Source organism: Parasteatoda tepidariorum, chromosome 7 (genome assembly GCF_043381705.1).
Source record: "Parasteatoda tepidariorum isolate YZ-2023 chromosome 7, CAS_Ptep_4.0, whole genome shotgun sequence".
Classification (NCBI taxonomy): domain Eukaryota; kingdom Metazoa; phylum Arthropoda; class Arachnida; order Araneae; family Theridiidae; genus Parasteatoda; species Parasteatoda tepidariorum.
The window spans coordinates 32,298,800-32,316,816 of record NC_092210.1 but is presented as its reverse complement, the minus strand read 5'-3'; the positions used below and the strand labels follow the sequence as shown (position 1 = coordinate 32,316,816).

General features: G+C 30.4%; 1 protein-coding gene across 2 annotated transcripts in view; it reads left to right on the top strand.

The window, feature by feature from the left end:
* The window catches only part of LOC107446702 (uncharacterized), a 62,967-nt gene extending 46,807 nt beyond the window's left edge, over nt 1-16,160 (top strand). Inside the window, exons 27-35 of one of the 2 annotated variants that reach the window (XM_016061416.3) lie at nt 2,220-2,261; nt 3,591-3,713; nt 5,397-5,714; nt 6,626-6,661; nt 7,848-7,889; nt 9,451-9,492; nt 9,574-9,750; nt 12,550-12,681; nt 15,545-16,160. In XM_016061416.3, coding sequence (XP_015916902.1) covers nt 2,220-2,261; nt 3,591-3,713; nt 5,397-5,714; nt 6,626-6,661; nt 7,848-7,889; nt 9,451-9,492; nt 9,574-9,750; nt 12,550-12,681; nt 15,545-16,098 — 1,466 coding nt within the window. In that variant the 3' untranslated portion in view covers nt 16,099-16,160. The remainder of the gene's footprint in view (nt 1-2,219; nt 2,262-3,590; nt 3,714-5,396; nt 5,715-6,625; nt 6,662-7,847; nt 7,890-9,450; nt 9,493-9,573; nt 9,751-12,549; nt 12,682-15,544) is intronic. The other variant, XM_016061417.3, reaches the window with a different exon arrangement.
* The last annotated feature ends 1,857 nt before the right edge of the window (nt 16,161-18,017 follow it).

Below are 18,017 nucleotides of genomic sequence, written 5' to 3'. Positions count from 1 at the left end.
GTTAATTTTTAAACAAATTGATTTAAGGAATCAAAAACACTATTAAATTCATTTGAAAACTAATGAGGGATGTGGTATGAAAAACATTAAAAACCAGTTTAACTACCTGATTAAACTTTAATATGTTACATGTAATCACCATTCCTCTCGTCTTTATAAGTAAAGAATAATCACTCCGATGGAATTTGATAAACTCTAACCCCGAGTAAAGAAATAATTCAATGATAGTTTTTCGTCTATCACCGCATTTGATATGCTGGATATTTTTCTATCATAAGTATTGTAAAATAGATATATTTACAAGTTCCTAGTAAAAATCAGGATGCGGCCTTTTATTTGGGTGAAACGAACATACAGTTATTTTAAAATATCAGGTCTAATAACAATTATTATATGAATAAGAATTTAAATAATAGTTACTTCAAAGCATAGTTCCTTTTTATTGTAAGAAAATCTGTAGTTTCTGTTGTCTCATTTAAGAAATTGCATTAAAAATAAACGCAGATTTTCTTACAAGGAAATTACCCCAAATGTCTGGCAAATAAATCGTCCTATGGAAACAATTTCTTGGAGATAATATGTAAAGCATTTCATGTCTACCATGTTTTGCCTATTTAGTCTTACTTATGGAGACATTTTACATTAAAAACCTTATCAATTTCTTTTCCGACCACTTGAAAACGCCTTCTGGGTTTCATTTTTTTTTTGTCAATTACTTGAATAATCTTGTTTTCAATATCTTGCATACGTTAATTGAATTTGGATGAACGGCAAAGAATTTATCCCTAAGTTTTTGAATAGAGCCGCGAGGGCTCAGGGGATAGAGCGTTCGCCTTCCAATGAGGCGAACCGGGTTTGAATCCTAGCGATGGCAGGTCAATATACGAATTCCGCATCCGGCTTGCACCGACCTGACCACAGTGCTGAGGTAAAATATCGTCGTAATAAAGACGACCAGGTGGCCGAGTGGTCAGCGTGCCTGACTGTGAAGCCAACGGTTGCTGGTTCGAATCCCGCTCAGGGCATGGATGTTTCTCTATGTGTGTTGTCCTCTGTTGTGTGATGTAAGAATGTGGCCCACCCTATTATCGGATATCTGTGGCAGTGTGGCGTGGGTAATGTTGCTCGCCACCGTGACTTAGGTTCGCAGGTGCCCACTGGGTTACGTTAAATGAGCAACACTTCCTGCATCTTCCAAGGCTAAGAACGAAAGTCCAATGCCTGCAGTAAAAAAAAATTCGAGTTTGTTAAAATCTTTATTTTTGAAATGATTTATTTTTATAATGAGTTAGAATTGGCTTATTATTTTATTCAATATCAATATTGCGTGGGCATTTGATCTATGATCCAAGTGTTTATGGTTGGTTAACGGTGTAAAGCTAACAGCAAGTGGCACAAGGGGTCGTAAAGCTTCTAGGTTACTACTTCCGGTTTATTTTTGTGCCTCACAATTTATAAAAGCGCGTCATCCAATATTAATATACTTGCAGTGCTTAAAATGTAACGAGATCTTTCATTTTGACTTTAGTTTCATTTGTTTAATTTTAGTATAGAACGAATTTAGACAATTCTACCAACATGCTATGATATTACCCAAAAAAATATCAAGCGGCGATATTTTACACAAATATAGCCAAATGGGAGATTACACTCAAAATATGACACACCTTACGTTTAATTTATTTTGTGACATTAGTTTTCCTAAATTTACTTAGGACTTACCACCTTTTAGAATTTATAAATTACAGAAAACTCTTATGAATGTTAAAAAGAATTATGCATAAATTTAAACACAAATCACATTAATAAAACTTCCTAGAATATTAAGCCTGTTTACGTATCACCTCGTAAACATATACGATGGAATATTTTTCTCGGGATTTAGTAAGCTTTTTATTGTTTACATTCAGTCTATCCATATGCAAAAATTAGCTATACTTGGAAAGTGTCATCCTTCCTTGTGGCATATTTGCGTCTCAATTGTGTAAGTTTGTGTGAGCTGTAGAAAAGAAGAAAATCGTTACGTGCACTGCTTAGCAATGTTTATTGTTCATGTAATGAAAGTTTTCCAAATTAGTCATGTTAGTTAAGATGTATGCTATCATTAACAATTAAAGTCAAATGTTTAATCTTTGCGATAAATCCTGAGGAATGTATTTTTTTAAATTTCGAAACATTGAAATGTTCAAACACTATTTATTTTTAATAATCTTTTTCAGTTTTCTTGGTTCGAATTTCTAAAATTGAAAATGATAAGGAGGGTAAGTATGTATATTCATTGTTGATAATTCTGAAATAAAATCAAATAAAACATAAATGTAAGATTAATTCACTGATCAAAAAGTAATGGCTGAATTGTCCAAAACTTCTTTACATCTCAATTCGAAAGAGAACAATTTTCTGAATCGGTTAATGTAACGAAGTTCAATTTTTGAATCTAATGTTATAAATATAATAAAATATTAGTAGTTTCAATGCTCTTAATGCAATGCTAATTCTTTTGCTATTTTCTCAAAACGGAAATTGTTTATCTTTCGGTTCACTTTTTTACAAAATTGCATAATGTATTGAAATGAAGTGTTGTAGCATTCAAGTGTTTTGTCAACAAGTTTTTGAACTAGTTTTTTGTTGCATTCATATAAACCCTAATTCTGGTGCCGGGATTTCAAATTCGAAATTAGCTTTACTGCTAAAGCTACAGATTTTTCTTTAAATGACTTTTTTTGTCAAAGATCAAAATGTACAAATTTAAAACCGTTACGTATAACAGAGGGTGGCAAAAAATCTTACAACAAACATCTAGGGAAGTTAGGGTGCAATATCAGGATTAATTTGCATAGAAACTCATACACGAAAATGTCATCGTATGCGGCTAGGGACACTTCTTGTTCAAATGCAAATAAACAGTCATAATAGAGAGAGAAGTGCCTCTAGCGGCGTATGATGATATTTCTGTGCATGGATTCCTATGCAATTTAAATTCTGATGATATGCCTTAACTCCCCCAAAAGTTTGTCGCAACATTTACTCGACCCTCTGTTTCAGATATCATTTTTAAACTTGTACATTTTGACAAAAAATAGACTAAAAATGTCATTTAAGAAAAAAGAGCTGTGGCTTGGAGAGAGAAACTCATTACAGATTTGAATTCAGCGATGTAAGATACCTACCTGTTAAAAAATCTCATGCAACAGAAAACAAAAGAAAAATTGCTCTCTAGTCTCCATTGTCAATAATTTATTTTCTGTAGTCTTTCACACTTTAACTTGTACACTCAATATGCATACAAATAATTGTGGAGCTAATTAGTAAAGATTTAATGGACGAGATTTCTTTAACTTTTACGATCCTAATGTGATTGATGCCCTTCAGCAAATTTACAATATGAAAATAAAATAAATGGAAATGTTTTAAGAAAAAAGTATAATTTCACGTTTACTTCCTTTTCAAATGATAAGTAACCACAAATTAGTTAACTTTAATAGGAATCATCTCCTAAACAAACTCATAAACGTCATAAATTTTAAAAAAAATGTGGTTTGTTTTTTTAAACATTTAAGGAGAGTATTAATTTGTTTATTTTATCGCAGGTCAGTGTACAAGCGGTGCAGCTATATCTATGTATGAAATAACAGCATCTAAACCAGCACAAAAAGCTGTAATAAACATTTTCTTCACTTTACCACAGAAATGCCTCTGTCCACAACTAGTTGGTAAGTTATTCAGTTATTGAATCCATTAGCTAATTAATAGTCATAATTTAAAGTGAAGCAAAATTTAAAATAAAAAAAAAACTTTAGCGTCAATCCTTGCTTGTGATAATCAGCTGTTATGTTGCATGGTAATTTTGACTGCATCAAAGCAAAAAGTTGTTCACAGTTTCAGGACTGGTGTAAATGCAAATTGACCAGAATGTTTTCAGGCTCATGACTTATTACATGACTGCTTTTATTTGTTTTATAATGAGCTAATGATGGAAACCATGTCGTAAATATTACGTAAAATATACAAAAATATTCTTAGAAAAATAAGGTGGTAAATTTCGTTTGTCAATATTCTGTACAATATATGGAAGCTTTCTAACTAAAATCTAAATGGTAAAATCTACATCAAAACACGGGAAAACACGAAAGCTTTTTAACAATATTCAAATGGCAATATGCTTCGTTGATAATACGTAAATTATCGAAAAACATTTTTATCGAATCTAAATGGTGAAATCATTTTGTCAATATTGTTATAAAATGCATGGAAACATTTCTACCGAAATAAATATGATAAATTTATTTTGTAAACATAGCGTAAAATATATAAAAGTTTTCTTACCCTAACTGAAACTGTAAATATTCATAAAATATATAATATAGCATAATATATGCAACGTATAGTAATACAACGTTATGTAATGATAATAATATCAAAGCTTAACCCCGTCCCGCCTCCGTCAGGGGGCAACCGGGGAAAGGATAATATAATGTTACGTAATAATATAACGTAAAATATATAAAAGCTTTCTTACTGTAATTGAAACGGTAAATTTTTGTTATTAAAATTTCGTAAAATATACGAAAGTATTCTTGCCGTATTGTCAATATTAAGTATTGTATGTGGGAGCTTTCTTACCAAAATCTAAAACACACAAACGTAAAATATATGAAAAATATCTTACAGAAGTTTAAATAGTAAATTTGATTCGTCAATAAGGCGTAACAAATACAAAAAGGTTTTTACAAAACCTAAATGGTAAATTTGATTTGTCAAAATTAGGTGAAAAATATATTCTTGCCGTAATTGAAACGGTAGACTTTTTTTAAGAAAAATTTAGTAAATACGAAAGCATTTTTGCCAAAACAAAAGTGTAAAGTTGCTTTTTCAATATTACTTATAAGATGTAGAAACTTATTACTAAAATCTAAATGGTAAAATATACATCAACATAAAATATATGAAAAAAGTTCTTACCGGAATTTAAATGATAAATTCAATAATACGTAAAATACACCGAAGCATTTTTACCAAATTTAAATAGTAAACTTTCTTTGTCAAAATTACGTAAAATATAAGAAGGCTATCTTACCTAGTAAAATCGATTTCATCATTATTACGTAAAATATTTTTTAAAAAATTACCAAGTATTTCAATGGTAAATTCATTCTGCCAATATTATAGGCGTATTTCACCATAACCATCTAGAAAGGAGATACAATAGTTATGGTGACAGACTCTCTTCGATATGGTTATGATATCACATACCTTTTTTCTAAAAATTTACGTTTATTTTTCTTATGGACCTACATGGGTAGTAAATCTGGTACATAAATCCTTTAAAATTAAACAATGTAAATAAATTGATTTTTTCCCAAATGAAGTAATAAATTATATTTTTTTCTCTGCAGTTGATAAATTTGCGCTCTTGATGTTTCACAAATCCATTACAATCACAAATCCTCTAGTTTTGAATCTGGATTCATCTTTCCACCTGTACTCTGTTCCAACAGGCAGACTAACCCTACCTTTCTGTGCCATATCACAATTTGCATCCAGGACAAAAGATTTGGATGAGATTTTTGTAGATCCAGTCGACAATGAGTTAACGCTTCTGAGAAGAAAGGAATTAAATTTAGAAAAATGTCCAACAAATGAGCGTACCTGCCCAAATTGTGATTACATGGACACGGAAGACCTAAAGGAGTTGATATGTTCTTCTGACTTTGGTAAGAAATTAAACGATATTGTAAAAAACGTTAGTGGTGGAATCAAAAATAAATTACGTTCTAGGATAGGTTCGCAACCTATCTCGCCAAACATTCATGTGCCTAAAGTTTTATGAAAGAAAAAAAATTCAGAGATCGATTTTTCGAGACATAAATTGAAGAAATAAAGGAAAAACATTCTCAATAGGAATAGCAAATCAATATTTCATCCAGTAAAAAACAATAAAAACGTAATCAAAATTTTAAAAAAATTGCTGTTTTATCGTAATTTATTGATTTGGGAACTAACTGGACAAACTCGCATAATCATTAAATACTGTTTTTCGAAGCTCTATCGCCAAAGAAAATAAGAAAGCCATAGTTTAAGTGCTTTATACTTGAAGCAATGCGATGATTTTAAACTACATACATAATCTTGCCATGAAGAATTATCTGGGCTTTAGATCAGACAAATAATATGAATATTTGAAAAGCTATTAATTTTTTAAAAAATCGCCAGTTTGGTGATATTTTTTCACTAAGATGGAAATCATCAAAATTATTGCCTTATTGTCAATTTTTACAAATTTTTGTGAACCCAGATAATGCAGCATTGACGCAGATAATGCAGCATTGCAGTAAGTTTATAAATATTAAAAAAATTAGACCACGAATGCGTTTCATTTTCTCAAAATTGATGTTTCTCAAAATTGTTTGTGGCTTTTCTCCATATTGATGTTTTTAGCAATTTTCAAAATAAGCATAAATTCGCATTTTATGTCTGAGTACTATAAATATGTTTTAGCTTTCTTCTTACCCTATACAAAGTAAACACTATTAAAGTAAAACAAAACTTTCAATTGTTTTATAAAGCTTGTGGCGAAAGTTTGGAATTTTTTGTAATAGAAACTGTATATTTTATTTTAATCTAGCATTTGAAGTCACAATGAATCCAAAATTAAACCAAGGTGAGTTACTATTGCTATTCTTATTTATAATGCAATATCTGTATTTGCAATATCTGTTTTATCCCTTTAGAAATCGTTAGGCAAAGACATGGCTAACGCAGATGAATGGAAAGTGGTTCCTTCTTGTGGAAACCAACATCACCTTGCAAAACACATATACATATGGCATATACAATTCTTCCCTCTTACTCACTCTATTGGCAACAGATTTCTGTTACCGTAGCGCTATTTCTTCGTTTTTAATGAGTTGCGTTTTATTTGGGACATACTGATTTCTTTCCATATTCCATAATAAACTATTTATCCTATCAATTTGGATTTAGTCTCCCTTCAGCTTAAAAAATACATCAGAAATATAGTACCTCACTTGTCTAGATATCTTCTAAATTGTAATCTCAAAAATACCTTTTTCAAATGAAAACTCTGGCAACTTTTCGTCGATAAAGTCCGACTTGTCTTTGGATTCATTATATTTAACTTGGAAAAATACAGAGGATATAATACTTCATTTGTCTAGATAACAATGTTAGTTATTTAGGAAGGAACGCTGAACTTTTTGCATACTTATAAAGACTCGACACTTGGCTAAACGCTACTCCCGACTTCAAACCCGACACTCGAGGTAATGCAACTTTTAACTACATACTGCGTGGTACCTAATAGTCTTCTGTTGGGTAGAACTTTTTTTTGTGGTATTTTTAATTCAGCATTCTCAATGGCAGGCATTTTCAATAATTAATTTTATAAGCATTTCAGATAAAATAGAATCTAAAAAGTTTAGAAGTGATCTAATTAAAGAAATATAGACAAATTTATTAAACAACTTTAAATTATTTGATAAGAGTTGTTTGGTATTTATTTATTTTTTTATCTTTATAAGAAAGGGTGCAAAAAAATTCAGACAAAATACAAAGATTCTAATTTTTTTAAAAAAGGGAATTTTTATTAGCTCATAAAGTATGTAAGGTTAAGTGAGGAATGCCATATTGCTAGAATGGCGTCCATTACGTTTTCTTTTTGCGATCTTTTGCACAAACGTGGTTGATTTTCGATATATTTTTAATTTTTTAATAATTTATAGTTTAACACCATTATCAAAAAAAAGGAAGTTTTAGTATGTTATTCGCGTTTTGTTTTATAAGGACAGTATGAATATTTTAAATATTTAAAATTTTATTTATTTAAGGGCCGAGAAGACATGAAAGGTACGAAAGAATCGCAGTATCACGTGAGTATATAGATTTTCTCAATCAAAATTCAATCAAAAATGTTCTAATTATGTAGAAACGCACAATGCTTAAAAGCAGGATCCATTTCGGAAATCTTTTTCTTTTAATCCCCTTAAATATATTATTTCCCTTTTCCTTTGTCATAAACAAACAAAAAGAAATTATTCGCAATGAAAATGAATAAAGGAAGGCTTACTTTATCTTAAGTCCCTAACCAATCTTATAATGGTAGTGTTTCATGAAATGCTTATTTGTTGACAAATGAGAGCTAAAACTAAAATAAAAAACCAATTAACAAAAAAGCATCATTAACATGATTGTAAAAAATATATCTACCCAGAACTAGATTAATTTATCAAGAGCCATATGTTGTTTAGAAGAAACACTAAGCGAGAAAGAGTTTAAAAAGTTACAATAACTGTAATAATCAAGTCTGAAATTTAAAGATAGATTTTTCTTAACTGAAGGAAAATGCTTCATATTTCTAATTCCGCATTTTCTAATTCCGCAATGCTTCATATTTCTAATTCCGCATTTTCCTCCGAAATATTTGATTTCATGATGAATTGAATTCCGATTTCATCAGGGACTCTAAAAACAGGTTCGAAAATTAAATAATTAAAGACTTGGGATGATTCTATGTATACATACACATACAGACCAACGCATAAACTCTTGAGGGCCCCCTTTTTACTAAATAATAAACAGTTGTGTTTGTTTTGAGGGGAGAGGGAGAAACTAACATTGTTCTCTAAATAAATAAGGTATTGTATTTTTCCTACATATTTTTTATGTTGAATAAAATGAAATAAAATAAAAATGGATAGAAGTAAGAAATTTAAAAGTTATATATGTTTTATGAAGAAAAATTACTATTTTGGGCACAATTTATTAATAAGTTTGAAAGTGACATTGCTATCTAGACAAACCGATTTTTTTACATAGGTTTGAATGATATCAAAATAAAGTAGACGTTATTCTAATAGTGTAGAAGTTACATGGGTTTTTATGAGTTAAAAATTTAACTTTTAATTTATACCTATATATTATCCAATAAAGAAAACTGAAACCCAAACTCATAAAAATAATATTACCCTATTTAATACATTCCCTTAAGTAAGTGGTAAAAAGTTGTATCACCTGGCTTTTCAGGTTTAGATGGATGAGAAGGTTAAAGAGGGAAAATTTAAATAAGAATTTCACTCTGCAGCATTATCAATAAATAAACAACACTAGATGGGCAACAAAAGGTTGCCCATCTATAATACCGGGTAATGCTAACATAACTTTAGTAATGCAATTTGATAATAAAATTGGCTCAATTTTGGAATAAAGAAAACAGTATTTAAAATAGAATAAAAAATATGCAGAATTCTTACAATAACGTTGGTACCTGAAAGACTTATCTTATAACATTAGAAGTACTAAAAGTGTAAGAATTAAACATGAGTGATGCAAATAATTCGAAACGATCAAGTACATAAGAAAAACGTGTTGTAGAACATATTTTTCCAAAATGTGAGCATTTCATTAAAAATGATTTTATTTTATTTTTTTCAGAACGCCCAGCTAATAACTTCTCCATAGACATTGTTGTGAAACGTAAGTTTTCTTTTTAAAAATTGATAGTTTTCGAAAAATATTACGGTTTCTTGCAATTTATTATTATTATTATCTTTTTAGCATACGACGGTCCTGATGCTTGCAATATTCCAGTGGAAGAAGGCAATTGTAATTCTGAATTGAGAAAGTTTTATTACGACGCTGATGACCAGGAGTGCAAAGAATTTATTTACTCGGGATGTAATGGAAATGCCAATAACTTCAACTCTTATATGGAATGTGAAGAATCTTGCCTAAGTAAGCATTATATACAATGCTCCAAAAAAACCACACATTAAATAACATTTGATCTAATAATCGGATTTTCACGTTTTAGGACTTAATCTTTACGGTTCGAGGGTGTGACCTCAAATATGCTAATTAATAAGTGCAGTAGATATTTTAAGCTACGATCAGACACAATACCGTAACTTCTCTGAATAAACATAACATTTTTTCGGTGGATTCAGATTTCTGATCCCAAAAAATGATGGCATAGCCGCAATCTGGAAAATATGGTCTATATAGTTTGTTAAGGAAAGCGTTTCAAAGTTTTTATCGCGTAGTGTCAATTTTAAATTTTGGATATTTCACTATATCTCGAACTTGCAAATTGAAAAATTATTCTTATTGAAGGAAAACTGTAATCGCATTTATTCAAAGCAGCTTTCTTCTACGTCCGCATGCAATCAGAGTGCTCTGATTGGACGTCGAGTTTAAACCCAAAAAGGCTATAAATGCAAGCTAATTCTTAATTCAGATGTTCCTTATTATTTGTCCTGTCTTAGTGTACATTCCAACTGTGTTACTCTCTCTCTCTCTTTCTCAGCAATTTACTACTAAATACGTCATTCTCCGATCCACTTATCTCTGAATTCCATTTCAATAACTGCAGAGCATGGTTCGAAGACACTGTTTTATCTCTAATAAGTAGTAGCCGAATAAAAGATAATTCAGGATTATTCATTCAATTTTATTCTGTTTATTGAGAAATAATTCCACTGAAAAAGTAACTTTTAGTAAATATTAATTATTTACTAATATTAATTATTATAAATTTTATTTAATAATAGTTGAAATAATTTTGAATCGTAAGGTATACAACATTTTGCATTATTTCAAAGAAAGTAATGTTACATGGCAAAAAATAAAATTTAAGTAAAATCGGTTCAATAGTTCCTGAAAAATTGTATTTTAAAAAAGTCAGATACTTGAAATTCGAATTTTCAGGAACTATTCGACCGATTTTGCTCAAATTTTGTATTTTGCTTTTAAAAATTACTTTCTTTAAAATATCCAAACTGAACGAATTACGATTGAAAATTTTCTCGACTATTAATAAATAAAATAATAAAAAATATTTAATATTTACAAAAAGTTATGTTTTTCATGGAATTCTCTTTGGATGAATGAATTTTATAATTGTGTGTAAAAATTTCGATTCGGTTAAAAAGTTCCCGAGGTATGGCAAAATACTCAAAAAGTAAAATTAACACTAAGGGGACCAAACTGTGGAGCGCTCTCCTGACCAAACTATTGGGACCATATTTTTCAGATTGTTTTTATATCTCCTATATTTGGGAGTCAGAAATCAGAATCCGTCAAAAAAATTTTTTTATTTAGAGGAAGTACGTTTTGGTGTCTGATTTCGTAACTTAATATCGTCTGCACTTATTAACTTGTATATTTGAGATTACCCCTTCGAACCATTAAGTCCTAGAACGTGAAAATCTGATCATTCGATCAAAAGTTATTCAGAGTGGTCCGTTTTTTTGTGCACGGTACCTTTTAAAATACAGAGTATTCCACAGTGACTACCCTTAATGAATATTTTTAAATCCTTGTCAAAAATGAAAATAAAAAATATGCACTTTAGAGGCAGCAGATTAATATAAAAGGAGGGGAAAAAAGCAAAAATGGTAAAGAAATCTTAATAATCTATACAGAGAAAATCATTACAGAAACCATTCATTAGCAAAAATTAATCCTAGAGTCATAGATACCAGTTATAATTTCTCAACCCACCATCTTAGTAATTGGCCTCTTCTGGGCGACAGGATCAGCACCTCTATCCTGCTTTAAGGATCATTTCACTTAATCATGATGTTCATTTGCAATGGGTACCTTCCCATGTGAATCTCCACGGGAATGAAATGGCCGATATTCTTGCTAAGGAGGGTTGCAGAATTACAACAACTCCCTCTTCAACACTTACTTTTTTGGAGTTATACTCTCTGGAAAAATCAAAAATCTCGGTGGAGTGAAAAACACCCCCAAATTACAATTGGTACAAGGGATCAAAACCGGGTTTATCCCTTGACCTCCCGTGTGACAGACGTATCCGGACTGTTCTATCAAGGCTTGCTAGCGGTCACATCAAGTGCCTCACTTTCAACGAGGGCAGAAAAACCTTCGTCACCTGCACCAAGTGCCAAATTCTTCAGGCTTTCTCTGAGCACTTCTTGGATTGCATGGGACTCTCTAAGGAGGATCTCTACAGCAATCCTCTCCTAGTCTTCGACTTCCTTTCAGTCAACGAACTCGTGGATCTTGTCCGACTCCGTCAGACAGTGAGGATAAGCAACAACAACATAATTTCTTAAGAGTTATATAAGTAACGTATTATTCACTAAAACAGGTTGTAATCGCGAAAATCGCTTGTAAGTTTTGCCATCACGTTGTAAAGCAACTACAAAAGATACTACAAACTTGCTAACTACAAACATATTTATTTAATTATTATATGAGCATCGACGCAATTGTAAAGTCTGCAACGACTTATAAACGATTTTTGGACACCCAAATGATACCAGGTGTATATTCGAAATAAAATGTCAACAAGTTTATAAGAGGGCATTAAAACAAACTACCGAAATTTATTTGAATTTTTAATCTCTTAATGAAAATTACTGTTATATTTTATTATATCCTGTTATATTTTATATTATACAAGAGTAATAAAACAAACGGTGATAACAGTTTTTTTCACATAATATTTATAAGTACTTAACAAATATTTATGTAGAACCACATTATTTATATCACTATTTTTTACAGCTGAGGGATATTGTGATAAAGGCGATCTTTATGTTCAGAACAATCCACGCAATAAATTTTCGGAAAACTGGAACAAAAATGAACTTAAATACTTCATTGGAGAAGATTGTGACTGTCCATCTTTAATACCAGGTAAGCAAATGATAATTGTTTTATTGTCTTCCAATTTATTTAAGTAAGTTAATTGGACAAAAATTAGTGTAGCAACTTCTCAAGAAGACGAAACGTCAAATGAATAATTCAGTAAACGCTGATTCTTACCTTTTTAAGAATTTGCGCATGCGTCATAAGGTCAATGCGAGACTTGATACCAGTTAATTGATTTATTCTTATTTTAGTATTTGCTTTTAAGCAAGTTTTCAATCTCAAAATTTCAATCGAAGAAGTAAATTTTTATACCTTACTCCATTTTAATGATACTTTTTACGTGCAAAGAGATTTTCAATATTTTTTTTTCCTTCACAATTTCAAACTCTATGCAATTTAGCGTTGCTCTACTGAATTGAAAATGTAAATAATATTCTTTTTGTAATAAATGTAAATAAAATCTTATCCTTTCTCATTAAAAAAAAAAATCCTTGGAAATAAAGCTTTCAGTGAAAGCAATTCGTTTAATAATTGGAGAGTTTTGTGGAAGAATGTTTTAAGTGACATATTGAGAATACCCAAAGTGTTTTAAAAGACACAATAATCTTAAAACTCGTAACTTAAAATATCACTTGCATTTACTAATTAGCATTTTTGAAATCACCTCTTCGTACCATTAAGATTGAGTCTGTAGCGTTACTACCAGTACGACTATTAAATTCTAATTCTCTAGTATATAAGACATGTTAACTCAAATCTATCTTGAAGTACCTTTTGATAGAACATCGTAGGCATTCTAGTCCCCACTCCAGAACGTGACCTAACCACGCCTACTTTGATGGATGGTCCAAATTAAACAGTTGACTTGCTATTTGCGACATTGTCCTCTTTGCACTGTTGCTTCTCAGTCTCGATCACGCACAACACAAGTCAGAACACCCTCGACTGTTAATAGCAACACAAGAGTGACCACGCACACAACCGTGATCTTACCCTTACTATCAGCATTCAAAATCCGGTGATCTTAATACAGCTCTCCCGGCTTTTCAGAAAAACAGCAATGAATCAACTATTGGTAGACATTAATCGAATTCTATCACAGTTATAATTTTGGCGGGAGAGTAGCGTTGCTACCACTACAACTACTAAATTCCAATTCACTAGCATATAAGACATGTTAATTTATTTCTATGAAATACCTTTTCATAGATGAAGGTTGATATTGTCGATAACACTCGCCCCAAAGTCTTAGAACGTGGAAATTGAAGATCCGATCATTAGACCAAAACTTATTCAGGATGGTCCGTTTATTTTTTGCGCACTGTACACTGTTAAAATAATCAATTTGAAGAATAGAAAGATTTGGATTTTTATTAATAATTATAAATAATATTAATAACTATAAATAATATAATATTTTGATTTTTATTAATTTATTTTTATTAATAATGCTTGCAAAATTTGATAGTTCAAACTTTGGGACTGTCCACTAATTATATACACGGTTCAGTTATATAACCTTTCCCACAGGATGCATTGTTACAAGCTTTCTCCGAATTCATTAATTTTATAAAACATAATTAGAAATTTTACATGACAGTTAGCAATTTTATGTTATCAAATTTTTATGGTAATTAATTCAGTGGCCATCCGCTTACTAGCAGCAAATTTTGTAGGATGCAGTATTGTAGTTTCATAAATACTGATTCTCCTATTTCATCTGATTTTAAAAAATGATTGATTCTAATTAACGAAAGAGTAATCATATCATAGAATTCTTAAATGGCGTACAAAAATGTTAAGCGGTTTACTCAACATATTTTCGTTTCGAGACTATTGGAATCCTACTTTATAATTAATTTATTAAGGAAGATTTAAGCCCTGCTGCAAGTTTTAATTAAATATTGGTATGAGGGGATATTAATTAATTGATTTCTGATATTCTTTTTTAATGCAACAGTACTATATTTTTTTATACATATACTAATCTCAAACTTTGCTCAGTGCTCTATGAGCAAAATTATACTGGAAATTGTTAAAACTGTCTGGTTTATACAAAATAATGTTGGAACTAGAAATAACATATTTTATTATACTTTTGTGATAACAGTTGCTTTTTATACTTACGTAGAGAATATTATACAAGTTTACCTAATTAAAAATTTCATTTGCTTCAAAAATATTTTAATGGAGAATATCAGTTGACATGCTTCAAGCGTTCAGAAACAGACCCCCATTTTCAAAGCTTACCAGACGTAAATGATAAAAAACAAGGTGATTTGAATATGAAATGAAAATTTTCCCACTAAAAATAATGGTGAAAAACAAAATTAGAAAAACCCCAGTAGCCGAAAGAGAAAATGGATGAAAAACAGAACGAGAGAAACCATAGTGGCCTGAAGGAGAAAGTCAAAGTAAAATGTATTTCCACACGCTAGAGAGAGGTGTTGAGGAATTAATACCGTTAACAAGAGAAACAGCTAATAACTAGTTCCTCATGGAAATGCATTTTATCCTGTGTTGCTTCTCTCGGCCACTGTGGTTTTTCCTGTTCTATTTTTCATGTTTTTTTCCCTCGTCTTCGGCAGTTTTTCCCGTTTTGCTTCTCATCTTTATTTATCCATTTTTCTCTGGAAACTTCTCGTTTTATATTCCAAATCAGTTTTGTTTTTTCTCATCCACGTGTGGTATGTTTTGAAAATGGACGCCTTTTTTGAGTGCTTAAAACATGTCGATTGTTATTTTCCTATTTTTGAAGCGAATGAAATTTTTAATCAGGTAATATCTGACCACATCAGTTTCTTTGGACTATTTATTTATTTATAATTTTTTTTTTTTATTTGGGCCACTAAGAGGTCTTAAATGATTAATAATTGTGAATTTATAATGTTTCTTATTTTATTAATAGATCCATACTGCAAATACTTGGTTTACAATTCCACGGAAATTAAACACAAAAAAGCAATGCACCTCAGCAAGGATTTCTATTTCATACCCCTGACAGACAGTCAACGAGCTGCTCCGATAACATGCGACTCAGATTCAAATAACGTTTATACGTCACAGGAACCACATCTCGATGAAAATAATGGAGAATATGATAAGAATAATATTATAACAGATGATGTGAAAGATTTTACAATAAGATATGATACCGCTACAAAAAATGACGAAGATTATAGCTATGGCACTAAGTACGATGTGAATAATGATAGTCAGAAAAACTTGGACGATATTTTTGAATCGAAATACGATGATAATGACGATTTTACGAATGATACTTATGCCACATCAGAAAACGAACGTACAAAGTATGAAAAGAATTATGATATTGGAGAAATCCCGGACTTGGAAAATAACATAGTAAAAAACATGACTAATGAATATGAGACAAATGATGAGTTGGCTTCTGACGAAGACACAGAAGAACCTGAGACAAAGAGCAGAGGTTGGTTTGGATAGAAGGATATTAAATTGTGTATATATTGTGATTATTGTAGAAATAAATTTTGATTTTAATGCCATTTTTAAACCAAAAGCTTCTTTTTAATTTTATACTTTTCAAAGCTTGTTAACTCGTTTATAAAAAATAAAAAAAACAAGCTGCCTAGGTCATCCTTAGGAACTCGTCCCTTAGAGGCTAATAACAGCATTTTGGAAATATGACTTTTCTCTGATAAAAATATATAACAACGATAATGGATCGATAGCTTTAATTAAAAATAGTGAATCTTATTCCATATCGAACTATCAATGAAAACACAGGCTTAAATAAATAAATAAAAACTAATTGTCGTATTTTTTTTAAAAAATAAAAGAGATTTAAAAAAGCGTACATAGCGTTCAGTTTATTTTCGTAATAAATTTTTAATTTGAATTAAGTCCAAACACTGATGTTTCTCCTAATTTATCCTCAGTAAATATTAAAGTATCAAATAAATATAATAATATCGACGAATAAATTAATATCAAATCGGGCATAACAAATATTTCGGACATTCATCAAAGCGACTATGTGATTGTTGACATTCACAGGTGAAGGTCGATATTATCTAGATTTCGGTCACTCAGGGCAACACATCCAAGCATCTAATATCTAATTTCATAATAGATAATGAGAGTAAAAAAATCTTAACAACTATACCTACAATTGGTATGTGATTTATTTTTAAATGTCCAAAATAAACTTAAAAATAAAGAAATAAGCAGCAAAAACACCTTTTTTCTCAGCTTAAAAACTTAAACTTTCTCTTCTAAATTATTTTGGTCTTTCTCCTTCTTCCAGTGGTCTATCAAACACGCGATTTCTGCCTCCTAGTTCTTCTAATTCGAACATCGTTCAATCGAACTTTTGGTCGGGGAATAACTACCGATAATTATCCATTCATTTGAGACCTAGCAACCCAAATCTATTTAATACTTAACAGCTTTATTTAAATCTACCTCCACAAATCCAAAACCGTCGTGGTGTAGCACATTGTTTTTCTAATATGCTAATTAATTAGTGCAGACGATATTTTAAACTACAAAATCAGGCGCAAAAACGTACTTTCTCTGAATAAACATACATTTTTCCAACAAATTCGGATTTCTGACTCTTAAGATATAGTGGGTATCAGCAATCTGGGAAATATGGGCCCCATAGTTTTGTCGTAAGAGTCATCCAAAGTTTATACCCCATAATGCAAATTTTATTTATTTTTTTTGCGTATTTTGTCATATCTCGAAATCTCTTTAAGCGAATTACAAACAATTTGCACACAATTACAGAATTCGTTTATTTAAAGATAAATCCATACAACAAATAAATTTTAGTAAATATTAATTATTTTACTTAATAACAGTCGAAAAACTTTTAAATTGTTAGGGCAGACAATTTTCTACATCATTTTAAGGAATTCACTTTTGAACAGCAAAATGCAAAATTTGAATGAAATTGGTCGAATAGTTCCTGAGAAACCGAATTTTGAAAAAGTCGCATTTTTAAAATTCGATTTCTCAGGAACTATTAGACCTATTTTACTCAAACTTTGTATTCTGATATTTAAAATTGAATTCTTTAAATGGATGTTAAAGAAAAACTCTATACTCTCCAATTCAAGAATGTTTCGACTAAAATAATGATGAAAAATATAAAAAAAATAAAAAGTATAAAAATATAAACAATAAAAAATAAATACATGTGTGACATTAGGTCACAGCCTAATTTTCTAAATATCCTGTTTTTTTTAATCAAAATACTAATTCTTTTGACTTGATTTATAATTTTGTAATACATTTTTTATTTCATCATCTTTCTTTAGCCCCTGAAGCGGTAGCGCAATTTGGACATTCTCCCCCTAAAATTCCTTACCAGCTCCTTGCAGAGCCCCTTACTAATT